This window comes from Cryptomeria japonica, chromosome 9 (assembly GCF_030272615.1).
Source record: "Cryptomeria japonica chromosome 9, Sugi_1.0, whole genome shotgun sequence".
In the NCBI taxonomy this organism is placed as follows: Eukaryota; Viridiplantae; Streptophyta; class Pinopsida; order Cupressales; family Cupressaceae; genus Cryptomeria; species Cryptomeria japonica.
This window is the reverse complement of record NC_081413.1, coordinates 143,899,762-143,927,511: the sequence shown is the minus strand read 5'-3', so window position 1 is coordinate 143,927,511 and position 27,750 is coordinate 143,899,762. Positions and strand designations below refer to the sequence as shown.

Sequence of the window (27,750 nt, the reverse complement as noted above, 5' to 3'; positions counted from 1 at the left end):
CAAAGGACAAGGGAGGTATTATGACCAAAGGAGATCATTCAATCAAGGGGATTTGTACCAAGCTGTCAACAAAGTTATCCTTCCACACTTTGACGGAAGTGAGACTAATTCAGCCCGAGCTTGGATTCAGAAGCTGGATAACTATCTAGCTCTTAGGCCAATGGCAGAAGAAGAAGCGATTAAGTTCGCTACGCTGCACCTGGACGGAGTAGCGCACGAGTGGTGGTACCATGGCCTCATTACTCTTGGTCATCGATCTATCACAACGTATGATGAGTTCACCACTAGGCTCATCGAGAGGTTTGAGAAGAAGGATCCTGAAATCCATTTCAGAGAGCTTGCTCAACTGAGACAATATAGTACGGTCGAGGCCTACATTGCAGAGTTTCAAAGGCTCTCAGTCATGGTGACTGGAATCACGGAAAGGAGACTGGTGATTTTGTTTAGTGAAGGGTTGACAGAACCTCTCAAAGGTTGGATCAAAGCCTTTGACCCTCCATCACTGCAAGAAGCCATGAAAAAGGCAAGGAACATGGAGTGGGCTGCTCCTAAGGCCAAGTTTCAGTCAAATTCCCCCTTTCAGAAAAGGGATAAGGGAAAAAGGCCTCAGCATAGACCACCCTTGAGACCTCAACACCAAGAGTTCAAGAACCGCAATCCAAATGTTACCAGATTGGATCCAGAAACCCTGAATGAACTCAGAAGGAAAGGGTTATGTTTTCGGTGTAGAGAAAAATGGTCTCAAGATCATGTTTGCCAAAAGGGGGTTAAGTTCAATCAGATTGAATATTATTCTGCTGGTGAAAGTGGGTCTGATTTATCCGACCAGCAATCTGATTATGAAGAAAGTGAAGGTGATAGAGCCCCAGAAGAATCTGGAGATGAAAAGGAGTGTGGTGGAGTCTTGGCCCAGCTCTCTAGTTTTCAAAGAAACGAATCATTCAAGGTTCGTGGGATGATCAAAGGGCAGCGAATTGTTGCCTTGATCGACACCGGAGCAACACATAACTTCATTGATGAAGTTGTAGTAGCCAAGAAGGGGCTGCAAACTGAAGAGTTTGAAGGGTTCAAGGTCATGGTTGCAGATGGATTTCATATCTCTTGCACCAAGAAGATTTCAAACATGACCATGCAGTTGGGAAACTACGAAGTCAAGGATGACTTCTACGTAGTACACATTGGGGATACTGATGCTGTCTTAGGTATTCAATGGCTGCGATCTCTTGGAGAGATCTCCTTGAATCTGCAAACTATGGAGTTAAAGTTTCAATCAGATGGGAAGAGAGTAGTTCTAAGAGGCATGTCTAATGGAGGTCCGCGAGTGGTGTCATTCAAAAGAATGGCAAGACTGATCCGTCATGATCAAGTTGAATGGGTTGCCGAATGTATGATCCTCCTTGCAAGTCCCATTGAGGCTAAGCGTGATCAACCTCCTGATATCCAGTCTCTGCTTGCAAAGAAGAGTGCAGTTTTTGCCGACTTGCCTCCTGGACCTCCCCCTGAACGGGGTTCAGAACACATTATAGAGCTCAAGGAAGGAGCTAAACCAGTGATCACAACTCCATACCGGTATCCAAAGAGGCAGAAGGATGAAATAGAAAGGAATATTCAAGAACTCCTGGAGATGGGTTTCATTCGCCCAAGCAAGAGTCCCTTTGCTTCAGCAGTAGTGCTTGTTAAGAAAAAAAGATGGGACCATGCGCATGTGCGTGGACTATCGTGCTTTGAATCAAAGCACCATCAAAAATAGATACCCCATTCCCCGAATTGATGAACTCATTGATGAGTTACATGGGGCCAAGTTCTTTTCGAAGATCGATCTGAGGTCGGGCTACCACCAGATTCGGATGAGGGGATCTGACGTGGAAAAGACAGCCTTCAGATGCCACTATGGCCATTTTGAATTCCTAGTCATGCCCTTTGGGTTGACTAATGCTCCAGCCACCTTCCAGTCTTGCATGAACCGTGTCTTTCAGAATCAGTTAAGGAAATTTGTGCTGATATTTTTTGATGACATCCTGATTTACAGCAAGACTTGGGATGAGCACCTTAAACATTTGGAGGTAGTGCTTAGTACCCTAGAGTCAGAAAGTTTGTTTGCAAAAGCTTCCAAATGTGAATTTGGAATGGAGGAGTTATTGTACTTGGGTCACATAATCAGTGCTGGGGGAGTAAAGGTGGATCCGGAGAAAATAAAAGCAGTAATGGATTGGCCACCTCCCGAGAACTTGACTCAATTAAAAGGATTTCTAGGTCTATGTGGTTTTTATCGGAGGTTTGTTAAGGGGTATTCCCAGAATGCAGCTCCTCTTACTGATCTCACCAAAAAGGGGGCCTTTGTTTGGTCCGAAAGAGCTCAAGAGGTGTTTGATAAATTTAAGAAAATCATGAGCTCGTGTCCAGTTCTAGCCATTCCAGACTTTTCCAAACCATTTGAGTTGCAGTGTGACGCATCAGGTGAAGGAGTTGGCGCTGTCCTGATGCAAGACAAACACCCTATCGTGTTTGAGAGCAGAAAATTGAGGGGTGTGGAGAGATCCTATTCAATTTATGACAAAGAAATGCTTGCCATTATGCATGCATTAGCCAAGTTCAGGCAGTACTTGGTGGGAAACAAGTTCGTGGTAAAAACAGACCACAATAGCCTCAAGCATTTTATGCACCAGAAGGATTTAAATGAGAGGCAACAGAAATGGGTGAGTAAGCTGCAAGCTTACGACTTTGACATTGAATATGTCAAAGGGAAAAATAATGTCGTGGCCGATGCTCTCTCCCGACGGCCTCATCTTAGCTCATTGTGTGAGCTTACTGCAGATTGGAGAGACATGTTGCTTGCTGATTATGCCAAAAATCAGTTTGCAACCAGCATTTTAGAAGGTACTTTCCATGATGAGAAGTATCAGGTGGTTGAGGGATTGATTCACTATAAGGGAAGAATCTTTTTGGTGGCTGATTCTAAGCTCAAAAGAAAGATCCTTGTGAATTTTCATGACATCCCAGTTGCTGGCCATCAAGGTTTTTTCAAGACCTATAGGCAGATCCGCGAAAGGTTTTCTTGGAAAGGTCTGAAGAAGGAGGTGCAACGCTACATTCAGGAATGTCCTGTTTGTCAAGCGAATAAGAATGAGCATACATTGCCCGCCGGATTGCTGCAACCACTTCCCATTCCCAATCAAAAATGGGAAAGCATTTCAATGGATTTCATCACTGGGTTGCCCAAGGCCCAAGGGAGGGATTGCATTTACGTGGTGGTTGACAGATTAACTAAGTTTGCTCATTTCTTTGCCATTACTAGTACTTTTTCTGCAGCCCAAGTTGCAGATTTATTTTTTCGAGAAGTGTTTAGGCTTCATGGATTGCCAAAGAATATTGTAAGTGATAGGGACAGTAAGTTCCTAAGTACATTTTGGCAGGAAGTCTTTAGAATGAGTGGTACTGTGCTGACTCCAAGCACAAGTTATCACCCCCAAACTGATGGGCAAACTGAAGTTGTGAACAAGTGGCTGGAAGGCTACTTGAGAAATTATGTGTCAGAGCAGCAGAAAGCTTGGGTTAAGTGGCTGCATATAGGCGAGTATTGCTACAACTCTACCTATCATATGTCAATCAAAATGTCTCCCTTCTTGGCACTTTATGGGTATGAAGCACCCAGCTTTGCAGATTTGGTGTTTGGGGATAGCAAAGCCCCTCTAGCCAAGGATTTATTGCAGCAGAGTCAAGACATAATGAGGTCCTTAAAGGATAATTTGCAGATTGCACAGAATCAGCAGAAGTTATATGCTGATCAGAGACGGGTAGAGCGTTCTTTTGAGGTTGGGGACATGGTCTACCTCCGGTTACAACCTTATAGACAGTCTACTCTCAAGAAGAGTGGAGCTGAGAAGCTGAAACCGCGCTTCTATGGACCATTTAGGGTCATCAGGAAGATTGGGGCTGTAGCTTATGAATTAGAGCTACCTTCAGATAGCAGAGTGCATAACGTCTTCCACGTGTCTCGCCTCAAGAAGGCACTTGGACACAATGTGGTTGCTTCTTCACAGTTGCCACCGTTGGACGAAGAAGGACTATTGATTCTAGTTCCCGAGGATATACTTGATGTCAGAGAACGTTCTTTGAGGAATAGAACTGTCAGAGAATATTTAGTGAAGTGGAAGAACCTACCTTTGGAGGATGCAACATGGGAAAATGATGAGATATTGCAGCATCCTGGGTTGCGATTGCTTGAGGGCAAGCAATCTTGGGGAGGGCGGACTGTAATGACCCCTTCTCAAACCTGATCCTTTCTGCAACCGTTGGTCTCTTTCTAGGAAGCTCGGAGGCCAGTCGGAGGGTAAAATTAGGGTTTCCTATTTTTGAGGAGGTCTTTTTGGATGGGTTCATCGTCGGCTTTTTCTGATGGTTCAGAGGGCTTCGCAACGATGTCTTCATCTCAGTTTTTGGAGCAGTTTTCAGAATTTACTATTTTTAGTAAGTTCTATTTTTGGCAGGGCTCGCGTGGCATCGGGCAATCTCTACATCCTGTTCAGTTAACTCCAGGAGCATGGTCAGGTTCTAGCTTCAGATTTTGGAGTTGTGTGGTCAAGTAACTTTATTTTAATTAAATAATCATTATAATTATAAAGTTGCTTATCCCCCCTTGGCCTAGTCCCACAACTTAAAAACATCACTTAAAAGGGGGACTTTATGGGTGGCGCCCTCATGGAGGATTTATTTAATATTTTATCCTTGGCCAAAGTCAAAACATGGCGAAAACTTACCAAGGTGATATTTTTATATTATTTCATTTGACTTTTTGGCTAGGTGTGATGGCGCCATGTTGAGGAGGGGATTAGGGTTTGCCTTGGAAATCGAATTAGGGTTTTGAGGAGGCAAGTGAAGCTATTTATTGGAGTCTTGGGAGGATTGAAGGGATCTTTTGGCAGAATTTGTATTTGGGCAGCCGTCTGGCTCTGGACATGCTTCAAGGAATGGAAGCCTTCTAGCATAGGCATCTCTTCTTGCTTGAAAAATAGCAACTAGGGTGATTATATTCTCTATGTAATTGCATTTAGCCGTAGTTTATCATCAGAGTTTTCATTGTAATCATTTAGGCTTATAGTTCATTCAGTTTTCTGCATCTAGAATTCCCGCGACTAATTTCATGTTTTGTTCACAACCAGAAAATACAAAAAAATTGCATTGTGGGTATTAGTTCTTTGCATTTGCCTCAACTAGGCGTTGCATTTCCTAGGGTTTCAGCAAGTTTGGTTAATGCATTTAATTTTAATGACAAATCGTATTTTGCAGCCAGCCGTACCATTTTAAATGCATTGGAAATCGTGCCATTTTTCATTGTGAGGGTTTTGCAGTGTTGTTTGAGTCTTTCGCAGGTTTCCACGTCACCAAGGCATTTTGCAATTAGTTTCCGGAGGAAAGAAGATTGTACGAGGACGAAATGAGCTGTTGGCAGTGATCCATGGGTTCGCGGCTGAATGTGCAGATTTATGTTGAATCAGAAACTCTCTTCTAAAAGGGGAGTTGTGAAAGAATTTCTTTGATTGTACTCTGACCAGTAGTACTGGCAGTCTTGAACTGTGATCTTGATTGTAATTGTCAAGCTAACCAAACTTATCTTATCTACCTCCATCCTATGGTAGCTCCTCTCCCTGTTGGGATTGAAAGCACATCCTGGATGTCGAGTGTCTTTTCAGTTTCTGCAATCAATTAAATTCGAGCATTTAAGTTTCACTCCGTCATATGGTAGCCCCTATCCGTCTGGAGTGGGTAGCACATACTTGGCGTTGAGTTCCTTCCAGTTCTAGATTTCAGGGACCCTCTGACCAATGCTCGCCATCCCGGCGCCATACTGGTTAGAGTTCTTTGCATAAGCAACTAAGACCCTCTGACCAATGCTCGCCATCCCGGCGCCATACTGGTTAGAGTTCTTTTCATAAGCAACTAAGATCCTCTGACCAATGCTCATCCATACGGTGCCATTCTGGTTAGGGTTGCTTCAGCAAATCAAATACTTTTTCTCAGAACTAATTGATCACTCATATAGTTGTTGTAATTAAGTTGATCAAAAATTTCAAAAAAAAATTGGCTAGGGATATTTCAGCTAATCTTTGATCTCAGACTTAGACAACTATTTGGTGTATTTGGTGACTGCCCTTTTAAAAAATTAAATGACCATTTGCCTATGTAATCAGCAATATGAATATAAACAACAAAAATCTATTTTCTACAATTCATGGGTTAAAACCTTGCCTCAATCAGAATGAAAGTCTTGGATCGCTTCAAAATGGCTTCCATTTTTACTATATTCCTAAAAATAATTGGATCTGAGTCTGATAAATTTTGATCTTAGCTCCTTCATAGACTTAGCTAATCTTTAATCTCAGACTTAGACAACTATTTGGTGTATTTGGTGATTGCCCTTTAAAAAAATTTAAATGATTAATTGCCTATGTAATCAGCAATATGAATATAAACAACAAAATCTATTTTCTACAATTCATGGGTTAAACTCTATTTTATTTATTCTCTATATCTCTATGCTATGGAAATACCCTTAAGTTTTAAATTTAAAAAAAAAAAAGAAAAGTAGTTTGTGTCTATTTTTCTACAAATTTTTACGATTTTTTAGAATCCAATTTCTTACCCATTTTTTCAAAAAATCTTATACTTTTGGTTTGCCGATTTTTTCCCCAAATGATTTTTGTTACTATGATATAAATCATTGCAATTGTGGAATATGATTTGATAAGCTTTCTAAAATATTGAATTAACCCTACAAAACTCCTTGCCTCAATCACAATGAAATTCTTGTATCACTTCAAAATGGCTTTCACTTTTACTATTTGTCTGTTAACTTTTGATGTCAGTTACTTCATAGACTTAGTTAATATTTGATCTGACTTAGACAACTATTTGGTGTATTTGGTGACTGCCCTCTTAAAAAGTTAACTGATTATTTGCCTATGTAATCAGTAATATGAATATAAACAACAAAAAAATATTTTCTACAATTCACGGGTTAAACTCTATTTTATTTGCTCTTTATATCTCTATGCTAAGGAAATGCCCTGAAGTTATTTAAAAAAATAGTTTTTGTCTCTTTTTCTACAGTTTTTAATGTTTTTTTTTATATCCAATTTTTTCCCGATTTTTTCAAAAAATATGTTAATTATATCCTCTCTATGTTAGTTTGACTATTAGGACCGGCCGTTTAAGACTTTGTTCAGAACAGATTGCCATCTTCAGATTATGAGTCACTTGTATATTGAAGTTGTTCATATCATAGTTTGCTGCGTAAATCAAAAGTACTTTATTAACTATCATGATTGCTGATCAGTCTTTAATAGGGAACAGTCAGTAGTATGAAGTTACATCATTAGATCTACTCCAGTATATCTTTTGTTCGATCTGCTCCACAAAGTCCATTCGGTCTGTTCTAGTATGTCTTGATCTTTTGTTTGCGTGGGAATCATGATGATCTTTTGTTTGCATAGAAATCACTGCTTGCATGAGAGTCATATTGACATCAATGACAATAATTCAACAAAATGATCCTCAATAATCCTCTATTTATACATCTCCAATATACCCCTTCATCCAACGGTCACCTCCTTTAAACCAGGTTGGCCAGCATAAATATATATTTTTTATTTTATCTGCTTAACAAGGTTGGCCAAAAATATAATCAAATGTTTATTATATATTTTTTATTTACTTCCTAAAGATAGGGCACCCATCTCTAGGGGGTCGGCCTTCTTGTAGGCATTATATTTTAGTTTTAACATGCCACAAAGGAGAGGGGGTCGGCCACTAATTGGCCTTGCATTAAATTTAATATTTTCTCCTATTTATTTAAATCTGCTCCTTATATATTATACATTTCCGCTCCTTAATTTTTGCTTTTAATAAACGTATATCCTTTGACATCAATGACAATATAATCCAACATACCCTCATTGGAACCAGTGCAGGAGTCACTCTAGCGAGTTTGCTGTTTTTTCACCTCCAAAATAACCAGTAATAACCAATGATGTAGTCGAAATTATCAGGGACCAGTGATGAAGTCTTTGGAAATCTAACATGATGTTTATTGAACTTGCATTAATGCCTTATTTTTAAAACTGTTGAATTCAGTTAGATTCTTTAAAAAAGGAGTGCTCTCCATGAATTAGTAGCGGTATATATAACGAAAATTCAAGGTTTAGTCTAAATTTATTATATTATTGTCAGTGTGCACATTCTTTGTGGTCAGTTTGAGGCCTTGCTTCAATGAATTTGGGACGACAGCTGATCATCCTAAACAAGTGATGATACAGTGACTATCGATGAAGTCAAAATTATCAGTGAGCAGTGATGAAGTTCCTTTAGAAATTTAACATGATGTTTTTTGAACTTGTTTTAATGCTTTATTTTTATACTGTTGAATTAAGTTTTAACAAAGGAGTCCTGTGCATGAATTATTTATCACTATATGTGATGCAAGTTCAAGTTTAAATAATTGTAAATTCATTATATTATTCTCAGTATGCACATTCTTTGTGGTCAGTTTGAGGCCTTGCTTGAGCCTTATCCACAGTTACAACAGTTTGCTAACATCAATGCTTTATGGGCATATCTAATGGTTGAGGAGTGCTGTCGACTTGGTATAACAGTATGTAACAATTGAAATCACCTTTGTTTATTTTCAGTTTCAGTTAATTGTCTTTAAGTTATTGCCCATGCTTATTTACTCTTCTTTTCCAGTACTTCTGCATAGCACCAGGATCAAGATCATCTGCACTTGCAGTGGCTGCTGCACAAAATCCTCATGCCTTGTGTATTTCGTGCATTGATGAACGTTCTCTTGCATTCCATGCTTTGGGATATGCAAGGGGGTCACACAAACCTGCAGCAGTCATAACATCATCTGGAACAGCTATTTCAAACCTCTTCCCTGCTGTAAGTAGCTGAACTTTGATAGCATTATGAACAAAGAGTGCACTGAAACAATTTCATCTAAGATTATGGCTAAAGTTACTCAAACTGCATGGTCTTGATTTTGAATTTATTGCATGGTTTTTCCTTCAAGAATTTTTTTTTAGCCTCAAATTATAATTTTTTTTCTTAGTTCAGTTAAGTTTATGTTTTTCATATTTCTAGCTTGAGGTTTCATGTAAACATGAATTTGGCTGCTTCTGACTATATCTGAGAGTTTCAACTAGATTTTGATATCAATTTTATATATTTGTATTGGATATGTCATAGCTGTTGCATTTATAAGGTACTGCTCCTAGCAGTGCACCATGGGGGTCATTTTTCGTAGGGCTGTAATATCCCTTGCTGTTTGTAATATCCCCATTTGGGATTTGTCTTAATTTAGCCCTGAGACATCAAATTTTAAAAATATAAAAGTGAGAATTGTAATTAATAATTATAATTTTATCAAAACTGAATATATTTCATTATAATATTTAATTTAATATTCTAAGAATAGTTCGGGATGGAGAACTTATCTAGATATCTTCTTGTTGTGAATGCAAGCTTCACTATATATATAAATTTATTTCTTGGTATTACTTTATGCCTATTGAAATAATGTTAATTACTGATCTATATGTCGTTGTCTCTGATAACTCCCTTAGAATGAATGCGATATGGTTTGGAACTAAACTGATTTGTAAATATACGTTGCTTGTTATTTCTGGTATTTGCCTTAATGTGAATTAGATACATATTTGATGCTGATCGGTCTGTAGAGACCCTGAGGAATTACTTGTTAGCTCGTCTGATCCAATTTCCTTCAGCATTGTAATGATCAATGGTGGCCAATCTAGTTATATTATTGCTGTCTCTGGTTTAATATTTTCTTGCTTCTGTAATGTTCTTACGATGCCATTTCTGTTGAACACTTCCTTTGTAATTGCTCCTCATACATCTTATGGTCTGCAAGGGTAGATTCACTCCCTTTACTTGTCTTCCTTGTGCAATCTGCTATCCAAAATATAATAATTCTCCCATCTATCTGCAGAACTGAGTTTATTCCTCTTCTTTGTAATTGCTGTCCTAGTTTTCACCCCCCCCCCCCGATAGAATGAGTTCGATCTTTATTATGTAGTATGGGAAACGGTCATCTCCTAATGGTTATGTCTCTTCATAATTGTGCCTTTACACTTTATGATAATCATCGCTCGACATTAACTATTCTAAATCGCTGTATTATCCATGAGATGCGTATGTGGTGAATAACCCAAGCTCGTGTGGCACAAGATGTAATTCACACCTTTCCATATTAATATCTTCTATTAGCCATTGTTAATGTATCATGGCATGAATATCACCGTTATCATCAATACTCTGTAGTCTCAACTGAACCTTCGATGATAAATTTTACTCATATTAATCGCTATTATCAATTGATATTGCAATAGGCGATCGTTGATTCTCATGAAAGCAGTGGTACCTCTCAAACTTCAATCCCAGATATTCCACGGCGTAATCCATGAATCCCATAAATATATTACGGTAAGGATGCTTCATTTCATCGTTGTCTTCTTAATGGGCGTCGGCTATCTTGTTCACATATTAATCATTGTCCCCATAATTACCGTCGTTGACTAATTGTCGCTTCTACAACTCTAGAATCACTGCGTTCCTTGATTGGTAATTGTTATTTCTTATTGCTGAGTGCTGTACGATTGCTCCTTACACCACATCATTCTTTATTTAAATCATGGTTCAGTCAATAATAAGAACAAGCCGGTCATTGAATGAAGTCGCTGCATCTATTATGTAATTCACTGCTCTTATTTATGATGTCTGGAGTTGGCTACAATACTAATCATTGCACCTTATGTCTTACGTAGTTACTCTTCATATCTTCGGGGATTGTTTATTCTTAGTGATGTCGTTTGCTCTATTGGTTACACTTTGCTTATTTTCAACTTCAACCTTTGCGCAATGTTTTGTGGTATTCGACCGAGCTTATCTAATATTTCAGTCAGCTCCACATTGAGTTGGATGCCCCAATGATCCATAGGTTCGTTCCTTTTGCATTATAAAGTTCATGAATGAATCCTTTCAACGGTTCTTTTCCACTTTTTGATTTCTTCTATGATATCATTAATAACCCTTTCAATACTAATCACCAATGCAGCGATCATATTTTAATGATGAGAATGTAATGTCTCTATACTTGATCTTAATCATTTGTTCTTCCTTGTATTGGCTATTATAATTTATAAAGATAATACAAGGAGCTTTCTTAATGTTAACAATACTGGATGGAGTCTATTTGGGGACATGACACTGTTGTATGACTGAATATATTTAATTTTGACTTCAAGGAATATTGTCAAACAGTTGTCCTTCAACCCTTAAACCTGCTGTTACTAAAATCTGATTGCTTTCTTGATGTTTATAGCCCAAGGAATATTATCAAACAATTTACATACAAACATTTAGCTTGCTGGTTTGAGTTTCAGTCTGATAACCTTGCGTGTTATTGACACAAGAAAGGCTTTGCATAACTTTGCATGTTATTGACACCGATACACAAGAAATGCATTTGCAAATGATTTCTATGATATCTAAATTATAAACTCAATGCATTAATGACTCTTTTGGTTTTTTCCAATGCATATATTTGAATTTCAAATGACAAATGTGCACCTATAGCCAAGAGACATTTTCACAAACACTTGGCATGCAAACTACTATTATTAGAGACATATCATCAAATTGAATTGCAACCTATTCCTCCTTTATTGAATGCAATTTCCAAGTACAATCAATCAAGCTTAAATCTTGCAAATGTATGCATATACTCCTTAGTCTCAAGCAATGATGTATCATTGTCTATGGTAGTAATAACAGTAACTATTTTTGGCAATAAATACAATCAGCTACAAATAGTAGAGAGAACCTGTCTGGAAGATCTCCCAATGCCGATGTGAAGAAGCAAGCAATACCCCATATAATGAGACCCTTCTAAGCCCAAATCGAATACCTTCCTTTGTCGGCCCTGTTCCAATGTGTCTCAAACTTCCATAAATTAAATATCAGCTGCTACGAACTCCCTTCCATACCAAAATCCATCAGTCTGCCCTTAGGATGAGAGTGCTCAAGCTTGGAAGTAGAATCGATGCATAAAATGGGGCCTATGAGGTCTTCTCAGCCACGGCAATGTCTGAAGATTACGGAGATATAACTCAGCGAGTTGATGTAATGTCCCCTACCTGCTCTGTGCCTTAAGTCTGCAACTGTTACTTGGATTGCAGATAACCTACGATCACACAGATAAACACACATTGCCTAAATGCATATACATTTTCCAGATTAGTCACAAAGATTAGTATTAACATACAGATTGGGAAAAGAAAGAATATAAAACATCAGAGGCTAGAAGGAGAGCATAGGGTTGTTAATCTACGAAATCCAAGGGTTGGTTGCTTCTAACCCCCTTGCTAGATGGGTAGTCTTCCTTTGCTTCCCTTCTAAGCCTTAATATTTCAGACATTCAGATGACTTTCACTGGCTTGAGAAGACTGGCAAGGAGTTGGTAACTGGCTACTTGACTCATGGGTCACTGACCACCTGAGCCCCTCGCTGCCATTGCTTACCTCCTCCAGTGCTCCTCTCAAACTAGTGTTAGACACCATTCTAATAGCACTATGTGTTCAGATCATATAATAAATGTATAATAGCACTGTGTGACTGCTTGAATAGCCTCCTTCGTGATCATGTAAGGCCTATCTAGACAAATAAATTCATTGTGAACCCTGCTCAGAATGTATCTGATAACCTCATCTTTGAATTCCGGTATGTACAGAATACTGGTTAACCCTAGATCCTCAATTGCTTTGTATTCCGGTTTGATGGTTCCGGAGTCTCCCAGTTGTTAAATGATGTTCAATTTACATTCAATATGCACGTTATATTCTATTATCTAATTTGGTATTATTACTTTCTTATTGTATATATCTAAGTATCTTCTTGCTTGTGGCAGATGAGAGGAACATTTAATATTTTCTATGTCCTATCTCAAGAATGCCACTTACTATATGACAAATGAGGCATGGTCAAGCAATGCCCCGATCAAGACATTACTTGATCGTGCCTCTTTGTTTATACTAACAAACAACATGTTACGTAAATGCCAATCGGTGTGGAGTATGACCGAAGATTATCAGTGTTTACCAAGCGCTAACACCCGATAGTATATCGGTGAGTGTCAATGCTAACAGCTGATAGTTATCGGTGTGTTAGCCTTAACAACCGATAACTATCGGTGTAGACTAACACATCGATAACTATCGGTGACTAACATAATACCACCCGATATGCATTCCGATATATATTACATGCACCCCGATATAATATGCAACCCGATCTAATATAATATGCAATCTGATAATATATTAATCGGTGTCATCATTATTTATGTTTAATCGATATTCATCTAAATACAAGATTCATTAGATAGATGAACATGAGGAAGATACATAGTATGATTAATCAATAGTTTGTCCATATGCAAATATAGAATGGCTATCAAGGATGAATTAATTGCTTGATGGTTTTATCATAGTTATCGATATGATAAATGATTGAATGAGAGACTTCATTTATCTCTCATTCAATCATTTATCTTACCGAAGCTATTATGCATTAACACTCCCTCTTAGCTAGGTAAGATGAATGTAGACAATATATTCAAGCATCATAATTTAATTGATAGTGATCATTTTAGTCATCCATGGGAATCATACCACCTAATCATTTGATATGAAGTATCACCTAAACATGTGATACTGGAGTTCATTATATCAATCTTGCAATTGACAGGATATCACCTAAGCATGTGATATCAATATTGCCTACACGCAATACTTAAGGATAATCATCTGAGAAAGATTAATTTCTCACCTTATCCTAGTTGTGATAAGTGCACTAACACTTTTATACAAATGTTTTATCACAACACAATCATGGCACATCCATGACATACCAGAAATCCAACATGATAACTGGTTTGGACACTATAAGATCGTCACATTATAATGTCCTCATACAAGCGTTCACTATCTTGAGAGATCGTCACCTCTTAGATGTGAACCCAGGGGATAGAATCCAAAAATTGTCCTAACATGACAAAGAGGTTTACACATTAAACATCTTATGGGTATTCAAATATAGATTACAAAGCAATTTACCTTTCTGTCATACCTAAACCTTTTTTGAAGTGATCAACCTTCACTCTGGAAAGGGGTTTGGTTAGAATGTCTGCAGTTTGATCTCCTGTACAAACATATTCCAGTTGGATTGCATTCCTATCTACCATATCTCGCACATAGTGGTATGGAATCTCAATCTGTTTGGATCTGTCATGAAACACTGGGTTTACTGAAAGTTTTATGCAACTCTAATTGTCACAGTGTATAATAGTGGGTTTCATAGGTTCTCCAAACAATCCTACAAGCAACTTCCTGAGCCATACTGCCTCTCAGGCAGCCATAGAAGCTGCAATATATTCTGCCTTGGTGGAACTTTGAGCTACAGAAGATTGCTTCCTGTTGATCCAAGATATCATAGCTGAACCTAGACTGAAGCAACACCCTGAAGTGCTTTTCCTGTCTGTTACACTTCCAGCCTAATCTGAATCTGTAAATCCATGTAAGTCTATCTCAACCTTCTTGTATTTGAGACCAAGGTTTAGAGTACCTTGTAGGTACCTCATAATGTGCTTCACTGCAACCGGGTGTATCTCCTTTGGTTCACACATAAACTGACTTAGAGCATTGACTGCATAACAGATATCCGGTTTTGTATTTACCAGATACATGAGGGACCCAATCATCTGTCTGTATTGAGTAGAATCAGTGGGTTGTGACTCTACTGCTGCTTCTTTAAGTTTATGTAAGTTGGTTTCCATAGGAGAGGTCATGGGTCTACAATTTAGCATTCCGAATCTCTTCAAAATATCCAAAGTGTACTTTCCTTGGTTTAGTATGATGTTGTCAGAATTCTGCCATACTTCTAATCCTAGGAAGTAATGAAGGAATCCTAAGTCCTTCATATCAAATTCTTTAGATAGATCATTCTTGCATTGTTTTATAAGTTGATCACTTCCTGTGATTAATAAGTCATCAACATATAAGATCAATATTAGCATATCATCTCTGTTTCTTTTGTAGTAGAGATTAGGGTTTGCATCATTTTTGGAAAAACCTAGTCCTGAGAGATAGGTGTCTATTCTTTCATACCATGCCCTGGGAGCCTGTTTGAGCCCATAGAGAGCTTTCTTGAGTCTACACACATGAGACTCTGTGTCATGAATTTCAAAGCCTTCAGGTTGCTCTAGGTAGACTTCTTCTGAGATCTTGCCATTTAGGAAAGTTGTCTTAACATCCATTTGGTGTACCTTCCATCCCTTTGCTGCTGCAATGGCTAATACAACTCTTACTGAGGTATACCTGGCAACTGGTGCAAAGGTTTTTTCATAATCTATTCCTTCCCTTTGTGAGAAGCCTCTCGCTACAAATCTGGCCTTGTGTTTTTCAATACTGCCGTTTGCAGCATGTTTGATTTTGAACAACCATTTAGATGAAACCACAGATTTCTTGGTTGGTCTAGGAACAATCTCCCAAACATCGTTCTTCATAATGGATTGATACTCTTCAGACATGGCATCCTTCCATACTTGATGTTGAAGTAAATCTGATACATTGCTTGGTTCAACTTTAGAGAGGTCATTCATAAGGGCAACATAGCTAGCAAATTTATTAGGCCTTTTGCTTTCTCTAAAGGTTCCTAAGGGAGCAGCAAACTTTTGAGCTTCTTCTACAGTTTTGATGGCCCATAGTGGTCTTTTCTTGAGGTTTTCTCTAGGTGGATTTAAAGTTTCACTCATAGTTTCCTCAGGATTCTCCCTCTGAAGCTCAGGAGTAGGATCTCTATCTAAGCCGGAGTTAGGAATATGGACTTCAGGATCTAGAGAGCTTTGGGCTCTTTTGAAGGCTAAGTTTTCCTCAAAGATCACATCCCTACTTAGTTCAATGTTCTTTTGGCTGGGTATATATATTCTGTAGGCTTTGGAGGTTTCACTGTATCCTACAAAGATTCCGCTCTTTCCAGAGGGTTCTAATTTTAATCTTTTCTCCTTAGGTACATGAATATACACTGGACATCCAAAAATCTTAAGGTGGCTTATATCTGGTTTTGATTTTGTAAAGACTTCTTCAGGGGTCTTGTCTTCAAGATGAGAGTGAGGACATCTGTTTTGAATGTATATTGCAGTGCTGGTTGCTTCTGCCCAAAGATTGATATTTAGATTTTGATCAAGAATTGTAGCTTTGGCAGCTTCAACGATTGTCCTATTTTTCCTTTCTGCTATCCCATTTTGTTGTGGGTTGTAAGGTATTGTTGACTCCTTAATCCCTGAATTTTTACAAAACTCTTTAAATAATTCCGATGTGTATTCCCCCCCATTATCAGTTCTAAGGGTTTTAATTTTGTTTCCTGACTAGTTTTTTGTTAATGATTTGAATTCTTTAAACCTATTAAGGATCTCTTCTGATTCTTTGCATTTCAGAAAGTAGATCCAGGTTTTCCTAGAGTAGTGATCGACAAATATCACATAATACAAAAATCCCCCCAATGAATTTACAGACATAGGTCCACATACATCAGAATGAATTAGCTCTAAGACTTTACTTGTTTTCCTAGTACTACTTTGAAAAGCACCCTTAGTATTTTTGCCTAGGGCACATCTTGTGCATGCCCCTGAATGATATTGCTTTAGCTTAGGTAGACTTGTGACAAGGTCTCCCATTGATGATAAAGCTCGAAAATTTAGGTGGCCTAGTCTTATATGCCAGATTTCATTGGCATCTATAGTTTCATGAATTACGGCTAAATTGGGCTCTGTGCATAGCTCATATAGGTAGCCTTGTCTTTGACCAATTGTACTAGCTTTCTTGATAGATGAGTTCTTTGGCCAAGGCAACACTTTGTTGTCCATGAATGTCACTTTGTATCCATTGTCCTCCAGTGCTGATATTGAGACAAGATTCCTCTTAATGCCTGGAACATATAGTACTCCTTCAAGTTGTAATGATACACTTGACTTCAGTTTGGTGGTGCAGTTTCCAACTCCTTTGACAGGGTGTGTGGAGTCATCTCCGATGGTTACCTCTTCATCATTTTCCTCTCTCATAAAGTCTAGTACTTCTCTGAATCCTGTGATGTGTTTGGATGAGCCACTGTCGATTACCTAGGAGTTCACTTTGTTTGATGTTTGATGTGTGAGTGCTGAATACAGCACATACTTCTCGGAGTCCTCTTCCCTTTTCGATTTTCTTGATTTGGCAAATGTGGCTTGTTTAGCTCTTTCTGGACATTTGGCAACATAGTGCCCAAATTTGTCACATCTGCAACACTGAATTTGAGAGAGGTCCTTTTTGAAAGAGTTCTTGCCATGACGACTCTTTCTCTTCCTGAATTGCTTCTTCTTGCCCTTTCTATCTGAGTTCGTAGTTAGAACTTGAAGATCTTCATCTATATTCTTTTGTTTGATTCCTTTCTTATTTTGCCTTGATTCCTCTTGGAGACAGTCAGCCTTTAGTCTATCGAATTTTGGAAAGTTGTCCCTTGCACTGATGCCTTGGACGAACGTTTCCCAGATACTAGGTAACCCATCTAAAGCAATGAGGGTTAATTCTTTGCTTTGGATCTCATATCCAAGGGTTGCTAGTTCATCCTTTAAGTTCGATATCCGCATGAAGTAGGCATTGACTGATTCTCCTTTCATCATGGTTATATGATTTATCTCTCTTTTTAGAGCCAAGGTTCTATTGGCATTGGATATCTCAAAAGCGTCTTCAAGTGCTTTGAACATGTTGAAGTCTGATTCGTGTTTCTTTATAATGGGCATAATATTGTTCCTTACCCCATCAACTATTATTTTGATAGCCTTATCATTTCCTTGTCTCCAAATTGCTTGATCAGGTTCAGTCTCAGGTTCTTTGGATTCAGTCTTTATGAATGATTCAAGTTTGTTATCTTTTAGTATCATTTGAATTCTGAATTTCCATGCGGAGAAATCGTCACCTCCTGCAAGTCTGTCTTCAAATCTGATAGCGCTGGCCATTGATAGGATTGTGATGTTGAATATATACTTGATTTGAATTTTACGTAAAATTGAACAGCCTCAGGTTTGATTTAACTATAGCTCTGATACCATGTTAAATGATGTTCAATTTACATTCAATGTGCAAGTTATATTCTATTATCTAATTTGGTATTATTACTTTCTTACTGTATATATCTAACTATCTTCTTGCTTGTAGCAGATGAGAGGAACATTTAATATTTTCTATGTCCTATCTCAAGAATGCCACTTACTATAAGTATATGACAAATGAGGCACGGTCAAGCAATGCCTTGATCAGTCATGACCGATCAAGACATTACTTGATTGTGCCTTTTTGTTCATACTAACAAACAACATGTTACGTAAATGCCAATCGGTGTGGAGTATGACCGAAGATTATCGGTGTTTACCAAGCGCTAACACCCGATAGTATATCGGTGATTGTCAATGCTAACAACTGATAGTTATCGGTGTGTTAGCCTTGACAACCGATAACTATCAGTGTAGACTAACACACCGATAACTATCGGTGACTAACATAATACCACCCGATATGCATTCCGATATAATATGCAACCCGATCTAATATAATATGCAATCCGATAATATATTAATCGGTGTCATCATTATTTATGTTTAATCGATACTCATCTAAATACAAGATTCATTAGATAGATGAACATGAGGAAGATACATAGTATGATTAATCAAAAGTTTGTCCATATGCAAATATAGAATGGCTATCAAGGATGAATTAATTGCTTGATGGTTTTATCATAGTTATCGATATGATAAATGATTGAATGAGAGACTTCATTTATCTCTCATTCAATCATTTATCTTACCAAAGCTATTATGCATTAACACCAGTATCACAGATTGATACATGCTTTTGATGTCCTCTGTGCCCGAATCCTCCAGGGTGCAGTGAATGTATGCCCTCACATCTTCAACATACATTATGCCGTCAGGAACCCTAGAAAATGCTCCCGCAGTGTCTTCCTTTTTAGCAATTTCGGGAACCTCCTTAAATACTGGCCTTAACCTATCCTTGACTTCGACAATGGTGGGATTTGCAATGAAAGTAGGAGCTGAAGATCCAGATGCCATTTCGAAAAATACTTGAGAGTGAACGCTAGTGGAAGATTGAGTGCTTCAGATAATTGCTCGAAATCCTTTCACAATGCTTTTGCTCGAGCGTAACTCACCTTTTCTTCGCTTTGAAAGCTTGGTGAGTGAAAATGATTTCACTTACCCCCTTTTATCATCAAATAAAACCCCTAATTTTCTGTAATAAATGCTTCGCCAACAACCCTACGGATGCCGGTTTCACAGTCATGTGTCAGGTGAACCTTCATCGATGATGAACACAACTCTCCAGATCTCTTCCAGATCTCCTTAGATCTCTTCCGGGGTAATATGCAAAATTTAGCAATCACTTTGCGAACCCCTAAGGCTTATGCCTCAGTTACCGGTAGAATTTCCTGCCGGTGGAGGAATACCCTGTTCTACTAGTGGAGTTACCGGTGTAGATCCATCTCCACTTGGTTCTTAAGATTTTCTAACCCATCTCTTGGTGTGATCTTGTTGTATTTCATCTACCTTTTGCTTTCCTTTCTCATTATCTTTATCATTATTAACCGGTTGAGTCTTGCTTTTGCAATATTTAGCAATATGACCTATTTTGTTGCATGCATAACATGTAACATTGTTCTTTTGAATTGCTTTGACATATCCGGTATCATTTCTTGACCTACAATGATTAACAAAATGTCCAAACTTTCCACATGCATGACATTTAACATTCATTCTGCAATCTTCTAATCTATGACCATATTTCTTGCAATTTGTGCATTGACCGGGAACAAAATTGTAGTTTTGATTTGCTTAATTTCTACATTGTTTAGCCATATGCCGAAATTTGTTGCAAACAAAACATCTACCATTGAATTTATAAGCATTAGATTGCCTTACCGGTTTCCTCTATTCTGATGAGTTTTGCATACCGGTTGTCTGATCTTCATTTGCAGTACCAGAGCTTTCACCTTGTACAAATCCAAGTCCTCTAGAATCATCAATCTGTCTTTGTCTTTTCAATAAGTCATCCAACTGTGCAACACTGATCCTAAACTTTTCTTTATACTCACTTGCAGTAGTCAGATCATCTCTCAGAGTAGTTATTTGTCTTTCAAGCTCTTGTTCATTGTTCCGGGAGTGTGCCAAATCAGTTCTCAACAAATTATTCTCATGAGTCAATCTGCCACATTCATCAAATTTGTTCTTCAGAGATATAACAAGATTATCTTCCTTCTTCTTTCTGTCTTCAATATCTTTTGATAACCTCATAGTCAGATCTTGCATTTCATTCTTCATGAGCATGTTTGCTTGACTTAGTTTCTGACATTGTTCCTTAAGAGCATTCTTCTTCTCATCATCTGGTTTTTGCAAAAGTTCTTTTCTCTTGGCTTGAGCAGATGATAACTTTTCTTGCAGGATAAAAATGAATTCATTTGCATAATTCAATTCTTCTTGCAATTTCAAGTTCTTCATCATTTCAGCATCATAATCCTCAAGAGCCATCTCAAGTTGCTTCTCTATAGCCATGTTCAAAGATTTCGGTTTCAGGATCTTCCTCAAGCTGTTAAACTTTTTCTGAGGTACCAAGCTCTGAAACCAATTGTTGGGATCCAAGAACACTTGGGGGGGGGGGGTGAATCAGTGTTCTGTCGGTATGAACAGTTTTTATCCTTTTATACCATACACATATAAACCGGTAATTAAATAAACATATAACTTGAAGCAAATAAACCATCCACATAAATGAACACCATAACACACAAAATTTGTACGTGGAAAACCTCAGAGGAAAAACCATGGTGAGATTTGTGACCCACAATATCAATTCATTGGCCATATGAAAAGATATTACATATAATAGGGGCCTACACATGCAGAAGGACACACTGCCTAGAGCATACTGCTCATCACTAAAGAGCCTCATTGACTACAAACTTTCTGCTAAAGTAAATTATTGAAAATGAACTCAAGAATGCATCTGCTATGCCAAATAGAGTTCCAGTTCTGGCTTTACTCTGTATTGGTTCATAAACCCTGAACTACTAGCGATATATCTTCTCCTGCAAGAATGCTTTGCCAAGCTATCTACAGATCATTGCATGATATAACATTCGCATACAAAATGATCTTCATACATATATTTCGCATTATACAGTTCTACTATATTCTCCTATATCCACACACTTTTTTATTTTTCAAAATAACCTAGCAGACTGAACTATATACCCATTACAAATAATATGCCTTATGTCGGCTTACGATACATTTACAAAAGATATTCAATGTCGGCCTCGACAATAATTACAAAATGATTTATTAAGTAAATCCTCGTTGATGTTGGCTTCCAATGAAGTATTGATGTCGGTGCCGGTGTAGCCCTGAATGCTCCAAAGCTGGTATCTACCGGTATATGCCTCCTAGTGCCGGTATATGACTTCCATCTGATCTTGTTGCCATCAATGACAACAAAATGAATCCAATGAGTGTCAATTGCCAACACAATCATTCTCCTCTGATGATTGTTTGAATGAATCCAATCTCCTTTTATATCTTGCAATACCGAAAGGAACGATTGCACTCCAACCGATATGGCTTGTACCTCTTCACAACCGACCAATGCTATCGTTTAATATTATCTTAATTATTACTAACTAATCCCAGGTGGTGATTCTTGGTATTTTAATTGGCTTTCGACTTAGTCTCTTATATCCTCTTACATATTGCTTGGAACGTAAACACTTTAACGACTCACTACCAAAGGTCATTATTACTATAATTGTATGGTTCATATTTCACTTGGAATGATTTTATACTGTTGCAAGGGAGACCATTCTGACATGCGTCAGATCTGGTCTGCCACAAAGTTTACCAGCTATCAACAACAATCAAGCTTAAGGAACCAGTGAAAACTTTTTATGTGTTTTGTCAATAATATAATATTGTAAAATTTATATTATTATTTGATGAATATGAAATTAATATTAATATAAATATAAATTATATATTAAATCTCGTTTATCATTATTATTAAGATTTTATGTAATTCATTTATTTGGTTACATATTTATATACATTTTATATTTTAATCATATTATTAAGTATTATCATGTTTCGAATGTTTTAGATGGGGACATCACAATTAATGAATGTAATCAGCACTTACAGGACATAAATCATTAGAAACTTCCTACTCTAAATTTTTTTCGAAACCTTCCAAACCAACTCTAGTGAACTTGGCCCTTGGCCAACCAATTAAGCTCTATGAAATGTTTGAATTATCACCTCCAATTGCAACCCTTCAAGAGATGTTTCACTCCCTCAGTTATGCTATCTATGGGAGTTTTCGTTCCCAAAGACAAGTAGTTCAACTGTAGAAACCTTAGGCTCCACAAGCTCAGTTACACAATATAGATATCAAATAATTGAAGGAAAACAATGAGACTCATCCTCTTTTTATTCTTTTTCTCACATGGATCACCCTCCCTTCTAGAAGATTCCCTTTTATAAAAATAATATTTGATTGCACCTTAAAAATAATATTTAATTGCACTTTAGTTCATATTAAAATATCTTTATAATATAAAGTGCAATTAGCAACATATGTGACATCGTACGTGAGAACACATTATCTCAGCAAAAATCATATAAGAATAGTATATGAACCCACAAGCAACTGCCCAAGCGACCCTCTCATAAACTCCTTGGCCTACGAGGGTCGAATAATAGGCCAAACTCCATGAATGTCCGCGCGCTTGTGTGAAGGGGACATTATAGTCTGCCCTCCCTGAAATTGCTTGTCCCCAAGCAATCTCAATGCTCGATGCTGCAAAATCTCCTCACCCTCCCAAGTAGCATCCTCAACCGGTAAGTCCTTCCATTTGATCAAATATTTCCTGATAACTCGTCTCCTCAACTATTTCTCCTTGACATCCAATATAGCCTCAGGTACTAATACCAACTTACCTGTTGTGCGTTGCACACGCTCCCTGTCGCCGACAGGGTCCCCCTTCCCTTTTTTGAGCCTTTCGTCTTCGCCCTGTTGAGTTTCGCGCAGAGCATCTCGCGTCCTTTCGAGCGAGTCCGCGACTGGTCCTTGAAGTGATGATGTCAAAGGAAAGAGCCGATAATTCCATTAGGCTAGTCTAGCCCTCAGGCACGATGCCAAGAGTTTGTTCAAAATTGTGAAATCGCCTTGGATAGGCATAAGGTGATAGAAATTGGTGAAGCCCGCCAAGCAAAGAGCAGTGCGTCTGAAGGTCGCACGAGGACCCAAAGTTGCCGTTTTTCGCACAAGAGCGATGAGATAGATTGCATAAGGTTTGTCTTTGCGATGTTTATGGGATTTGAATGAAGGATGATTTTTGCCTGCTGGTGAAGGAGCGAATTTCTTGGCCAAAATGCCAAGGTTGACAAGACATGCCCAAGTGCCCAAGCTCGCGCTTCTCGAGGAGAAAGTTAAAATCGCCAAAATCGCTCTAAGGGTGAATTTCGGACTTTCAGGCCAAATTGAGAGAAATTTCAAAATTTGTTAAATTCCCAAAGTGGGCCAAGGGTCCGAAAATGCCTTAAAATTTGCAAAACCTTCAAAAAATCCGAAATTGCAAAAACTGGCGAAAGGTCCGAAATTTCACCTAAGTTGCCAAAATTGCCTTATGGGCGGAATTTCGGACCCAGGGGCCAAAATCTCAAAAATTCAAAATTTTCCAAAACTGGCAAAAGGTCCAAAATTTGCAAAAGACCCCCAGGGGTCTGAAATTCACTTAAGTCATCCAAATTTCGGACCCTAGGTCCGAAATTCGAAAATGTGATAAACTTGCAATATGTGCCCAATGGTCCGAAATTTGGGTAAAGATCGCAAAAAGCGTTGAAAACCTCGAAATTTGCAAAAACGTCTAAACACTCCGAAATTTGCAAAAATGGGCTTAAGGTCCAAAGTTTTTTAAAAGTTTGCAAAATTGGGCCTAAGGTCCGAAATTCGTAGAATTTGCAAAAATAGGCTTAAGGTCCGAAGTTTTTTCAAGTTGCAAAAATGTGCTAATGATCCGAAAATACTCCAATTTGCCAAAACGTGAAAAGCTCTGAAATTCCAAAAGCCTTGAAAACTCCGAAAATCTTTCAAATCGCAAAATGCGCCTTAAGGTCCGAAGTTTTTTTCAAATCGCAAAATGCGCCTTGAGGTCCAAAGTTCTCCAAAATTCGCAAAAGGCGTCAAGTCTCCAAGGTTGTCAAAATCGTGAAAAATTCCGATATTCGCCAAAAGGCGTTAAGCTTCGAAATCCCAAAGGGCGTGAGTGTTCCGAAAGTTATTTTAAAATCGCAAGTGTGCTAGTGCATCCGAAGTTCGCACTTAGGGTTTAAAAAACACAGGGTGAAGTTTGCAAAACAGCGCCATAGCTCCGAAATTCGCCATAAATCCCCAAAACTGCAACATGTAGGGCAAATAAGGAATTCGGATTTGTAAAACCCCTCCATACTGCCAAACTTCGCGTAAGGGAGGATCACGTTCGATTTTGAAAGGGGAGCCAAAGAGTATAAATTGCATTCAAGGTAAGACGCTGACGCAGACCATTCCAAATATTCAAGTTCAGATTACTAGTTGCCCAAGGTAAAAATCGCTTAGTCTAAAATGACAAATTCTTTTCCAATCCAAACTGCGAAAATTTGAATTAAAGGATAACCATTGAAATTCCAAAAGATTTGCAGAACTGTCCATTCGTCTTTGCGCAGCAAGTCGGGCAATTTATCACCATCCATTCTCATCAGGTAAGTACGCTTTGTCTCTCTTGATCATCTGAAATGCTTATAAATCAAATAGATGTGTGTGCGAAATCTGATTAAAATGCCTAAATTTTCGAAATTCACATCTTTTTCCGCTTGTAAAACGTTGTGCAAAGCAGTCAAAATTATAATTTGCTCCTAAGATTTAACCAGAAATTGCATTTTCAAACTTAGGAGAATTTTTCGAGCTTCATCCCAGTTGAAAATTAATCCAGAATATGTTAAGTATAAATTCGCGATCAAAATCTTCATGAATACTTTGGTTTAAATCAATCAAGCTTTTAACTAGAAATGTTGCTCCATGTCCAATCTAAATTTTGAATTAATCCTTGAATGCTGGAGTATTCTCTATCTAACCCGCCTTACTTCTTTTGTATCGCCTCGTAATCGGCATCCGACTGTGCAGGATAAATGCCTAAATCGGCGGTAGAATCATCTAAGACGCCCGCTACAGCCGACACATCGCGAGCATCCAAATCAGATATCCCACGCAAAGTTGAAAGGATGAAGTATCAGTATCAAAGAGGAGGATTGAAGGAGTCAAAAGTTCAGAGCGTCTGGGACAATATCGGTGATATCGACCTAGGCCACATTGACATCCAGGACTTCAGGAATCGGGTCTTCTCCCCTAACGCATATGGCAAGCCTAGACAGATGGTGGAATGTGGCATTGCCCAAGCGGCGGGATTTCCTCCAGCAGTACAAAACTATGAGTTAGTGGTAGAGGCTGCCCGACATTATCAGCCAGGGTCCAGATTGGTGCTCCTCGAGAATATGACTCTCGCCAACTTCACTCCTGAGGCCATTGGCGACGCATTCGACATTCCCTTCCCAAACAACCCCACGACCACGACTATAAATGAAGCACAAGGGGCATATGATATGGATCTAGCCAGATGCAGAACACTGATCAACGAAGAGTGGTACAAGGAGAGAAGGCTTCCAAGCGCCAGAATTGTGAAAAAGACCCCCAGAAGTGATTTTCATAATGAGCATGGGGATATGGTCACATTACTTAGCCGAGTTATGGGACTTCCTAAATCCAACTACTTTGAAGAGTGGATGTTTTATTTCATAGAGCAAGTCTTCGCTGGGAAGTCTAAGTTTGACTGGGCGCAGATCATAAGCGACAACATCCACACTCAGCTGATAAAGCTTGAAACAAAGAAACACTTCACTATGACCTCTTATTTGGTCTACATGTTCGCCAAGAACCAGCCGCTGCCAGGTTTGATAATGAAAGGTGAAATTGGGAACGAGCCTGGTCAGGTAAAGCTCTATGATTGTTACCCGCAGCTGCACTACCAAGGTATAGCTCAGAGGGAAAAGAGCAGCCCAACTTATGAAGTTGGCCAATATGAGTGCATCAATGACGCCTTCACAATGCGCCTGGTCAGGCTAATGCAGGGAGGATTACACATAAGGCTCTCAGAGCAAGCTACTATTCTAGTACAGAGATACGGGGCCTGGTTCATCCAGTTCCCAAGGTTCTCTTATATCCGAATAGCGGGCTTTGATGGTGCCCCTCTCCGACTTCCACGATACCCAACCGACAAAGTACTTCTTATGGAGGTTGCAAGGCAGTCACGTCCGGCTGGCATCTTACTCAGAGAAAGCAAGCAGGCTGGATTCGCATTCCCCATGATTATAGGCAACTAGGACGTTCATCTGAAGACCCCCACCCTAGCAGAGGAATCCCTCGCAGAGTTGGCCTCCTATGGCCTACAAGAGCATTTTCCGAGAAAATATTTTGATCGCGACAATCTGGCAAAGAGAGCCTATGGCAAGCGGTACAGAGCAAAGGAATCAGTTGAAGACTATTGGAAAAATTGCTCTGATGACTACGAAGTCCGGAGACGTGAATATTCTAGGTTGAGTGTGCAGCAAACGCGGCTCTTTGAATTTCGTCGGGTCCCAGATCAACTCATAGATTCAGGGAATTGCCTCCAAGTCCAGGAATTTGAGGTAGTAAGGCATCTTTTGCCAAGTGTTGATTGGTCCCAGGACCCGATCACTAATTTTGAGGCAGTCATGGCAGCCCCAACAAGATATACAGACCAATGGTTACATCAGCAGATTGAGAGGCTAATTCACGAAGGAGTCCAGTTCACCTACCACCTAATGGGTAGCCTTGATTCTTAGTCCTCCGAAGATGAGGGAACGACCAGTGCACCCAACGAAGAAATGGAGAAACCTGAGAAGAGAAAGAATGCTAAGGCTTGCGGAGGGACTCGGGCATCCAAGAGAACAAGAAGGTAGAAGATTCCTATAAGGAGACCAGAGGTCACTTCATCATCAAAAGACCCCAGTTCGTCTGACGATGTAGTGGAATTAGATTATATACTTGCTCCACCTTCTCAAAGTGACATTGATGCGTTTGGAACTGATGATCCTCCCGCACCCGACATGTTAGAAGCTGAGCTAAGGGCCATTGAATCAACCCAACTGGGTAACCAAATAGAGGAAGGAGAGATTCCATCCATTCAAGGGATCGAAGTGCATGAACCCACGCAACAGAGTTGCCATGAGTTGCTGGTCCATAATACAACCAAAGATGACTCTACCGTTGAAGGAGAGCAAAGGGCAGAGGAGACTCGCGAGCTCGAAAGGACTGAAGAGCAACCATCACACGAAGGTGCCAGACAAATGTTCAGTGAAATGGGAGAAAGTTCAACTGCAAGTAAGGAACTTGGCACCTCCTGCACCCCTCTGATAACAGAACGGTTGCAAATCTGTGATAATTCGGCTGAAAACCTCAAAGAACAGAATGC

The 27,750-nt window shown here is 38.8% G+C and overlaps 1 protein-coding gene across 7 annotated transcripts in view; it reads left to right on the top strand.

The window, feature by feature from the left end:
• Window positions 1–27,750, top strand: part of LOC131059381 (protein PHYLLO, chloroplastic) — a 342,343-nt gene that overhangs the window by 111,114 nt on the left and 203,479 nt on the right. For all 7 annotated transcript variants that reach the window (XM_057992608.2, XM_057992601.2, XM_057992594.2 and 4 more), the window contains 2 exons: window positions 8,543–8,647; window positions 8,740–8,934. In XM_057992608.2, the coding sequence (XP_057848591.2) occupies window positions 8,543–8,647; window positions 8,740–8,934 (300 nt within the window). The remainder of the gene's footprint in view (window positions 1–8,542; window positions 8,648–8,739; window positions 8,935–27,750) is intronic.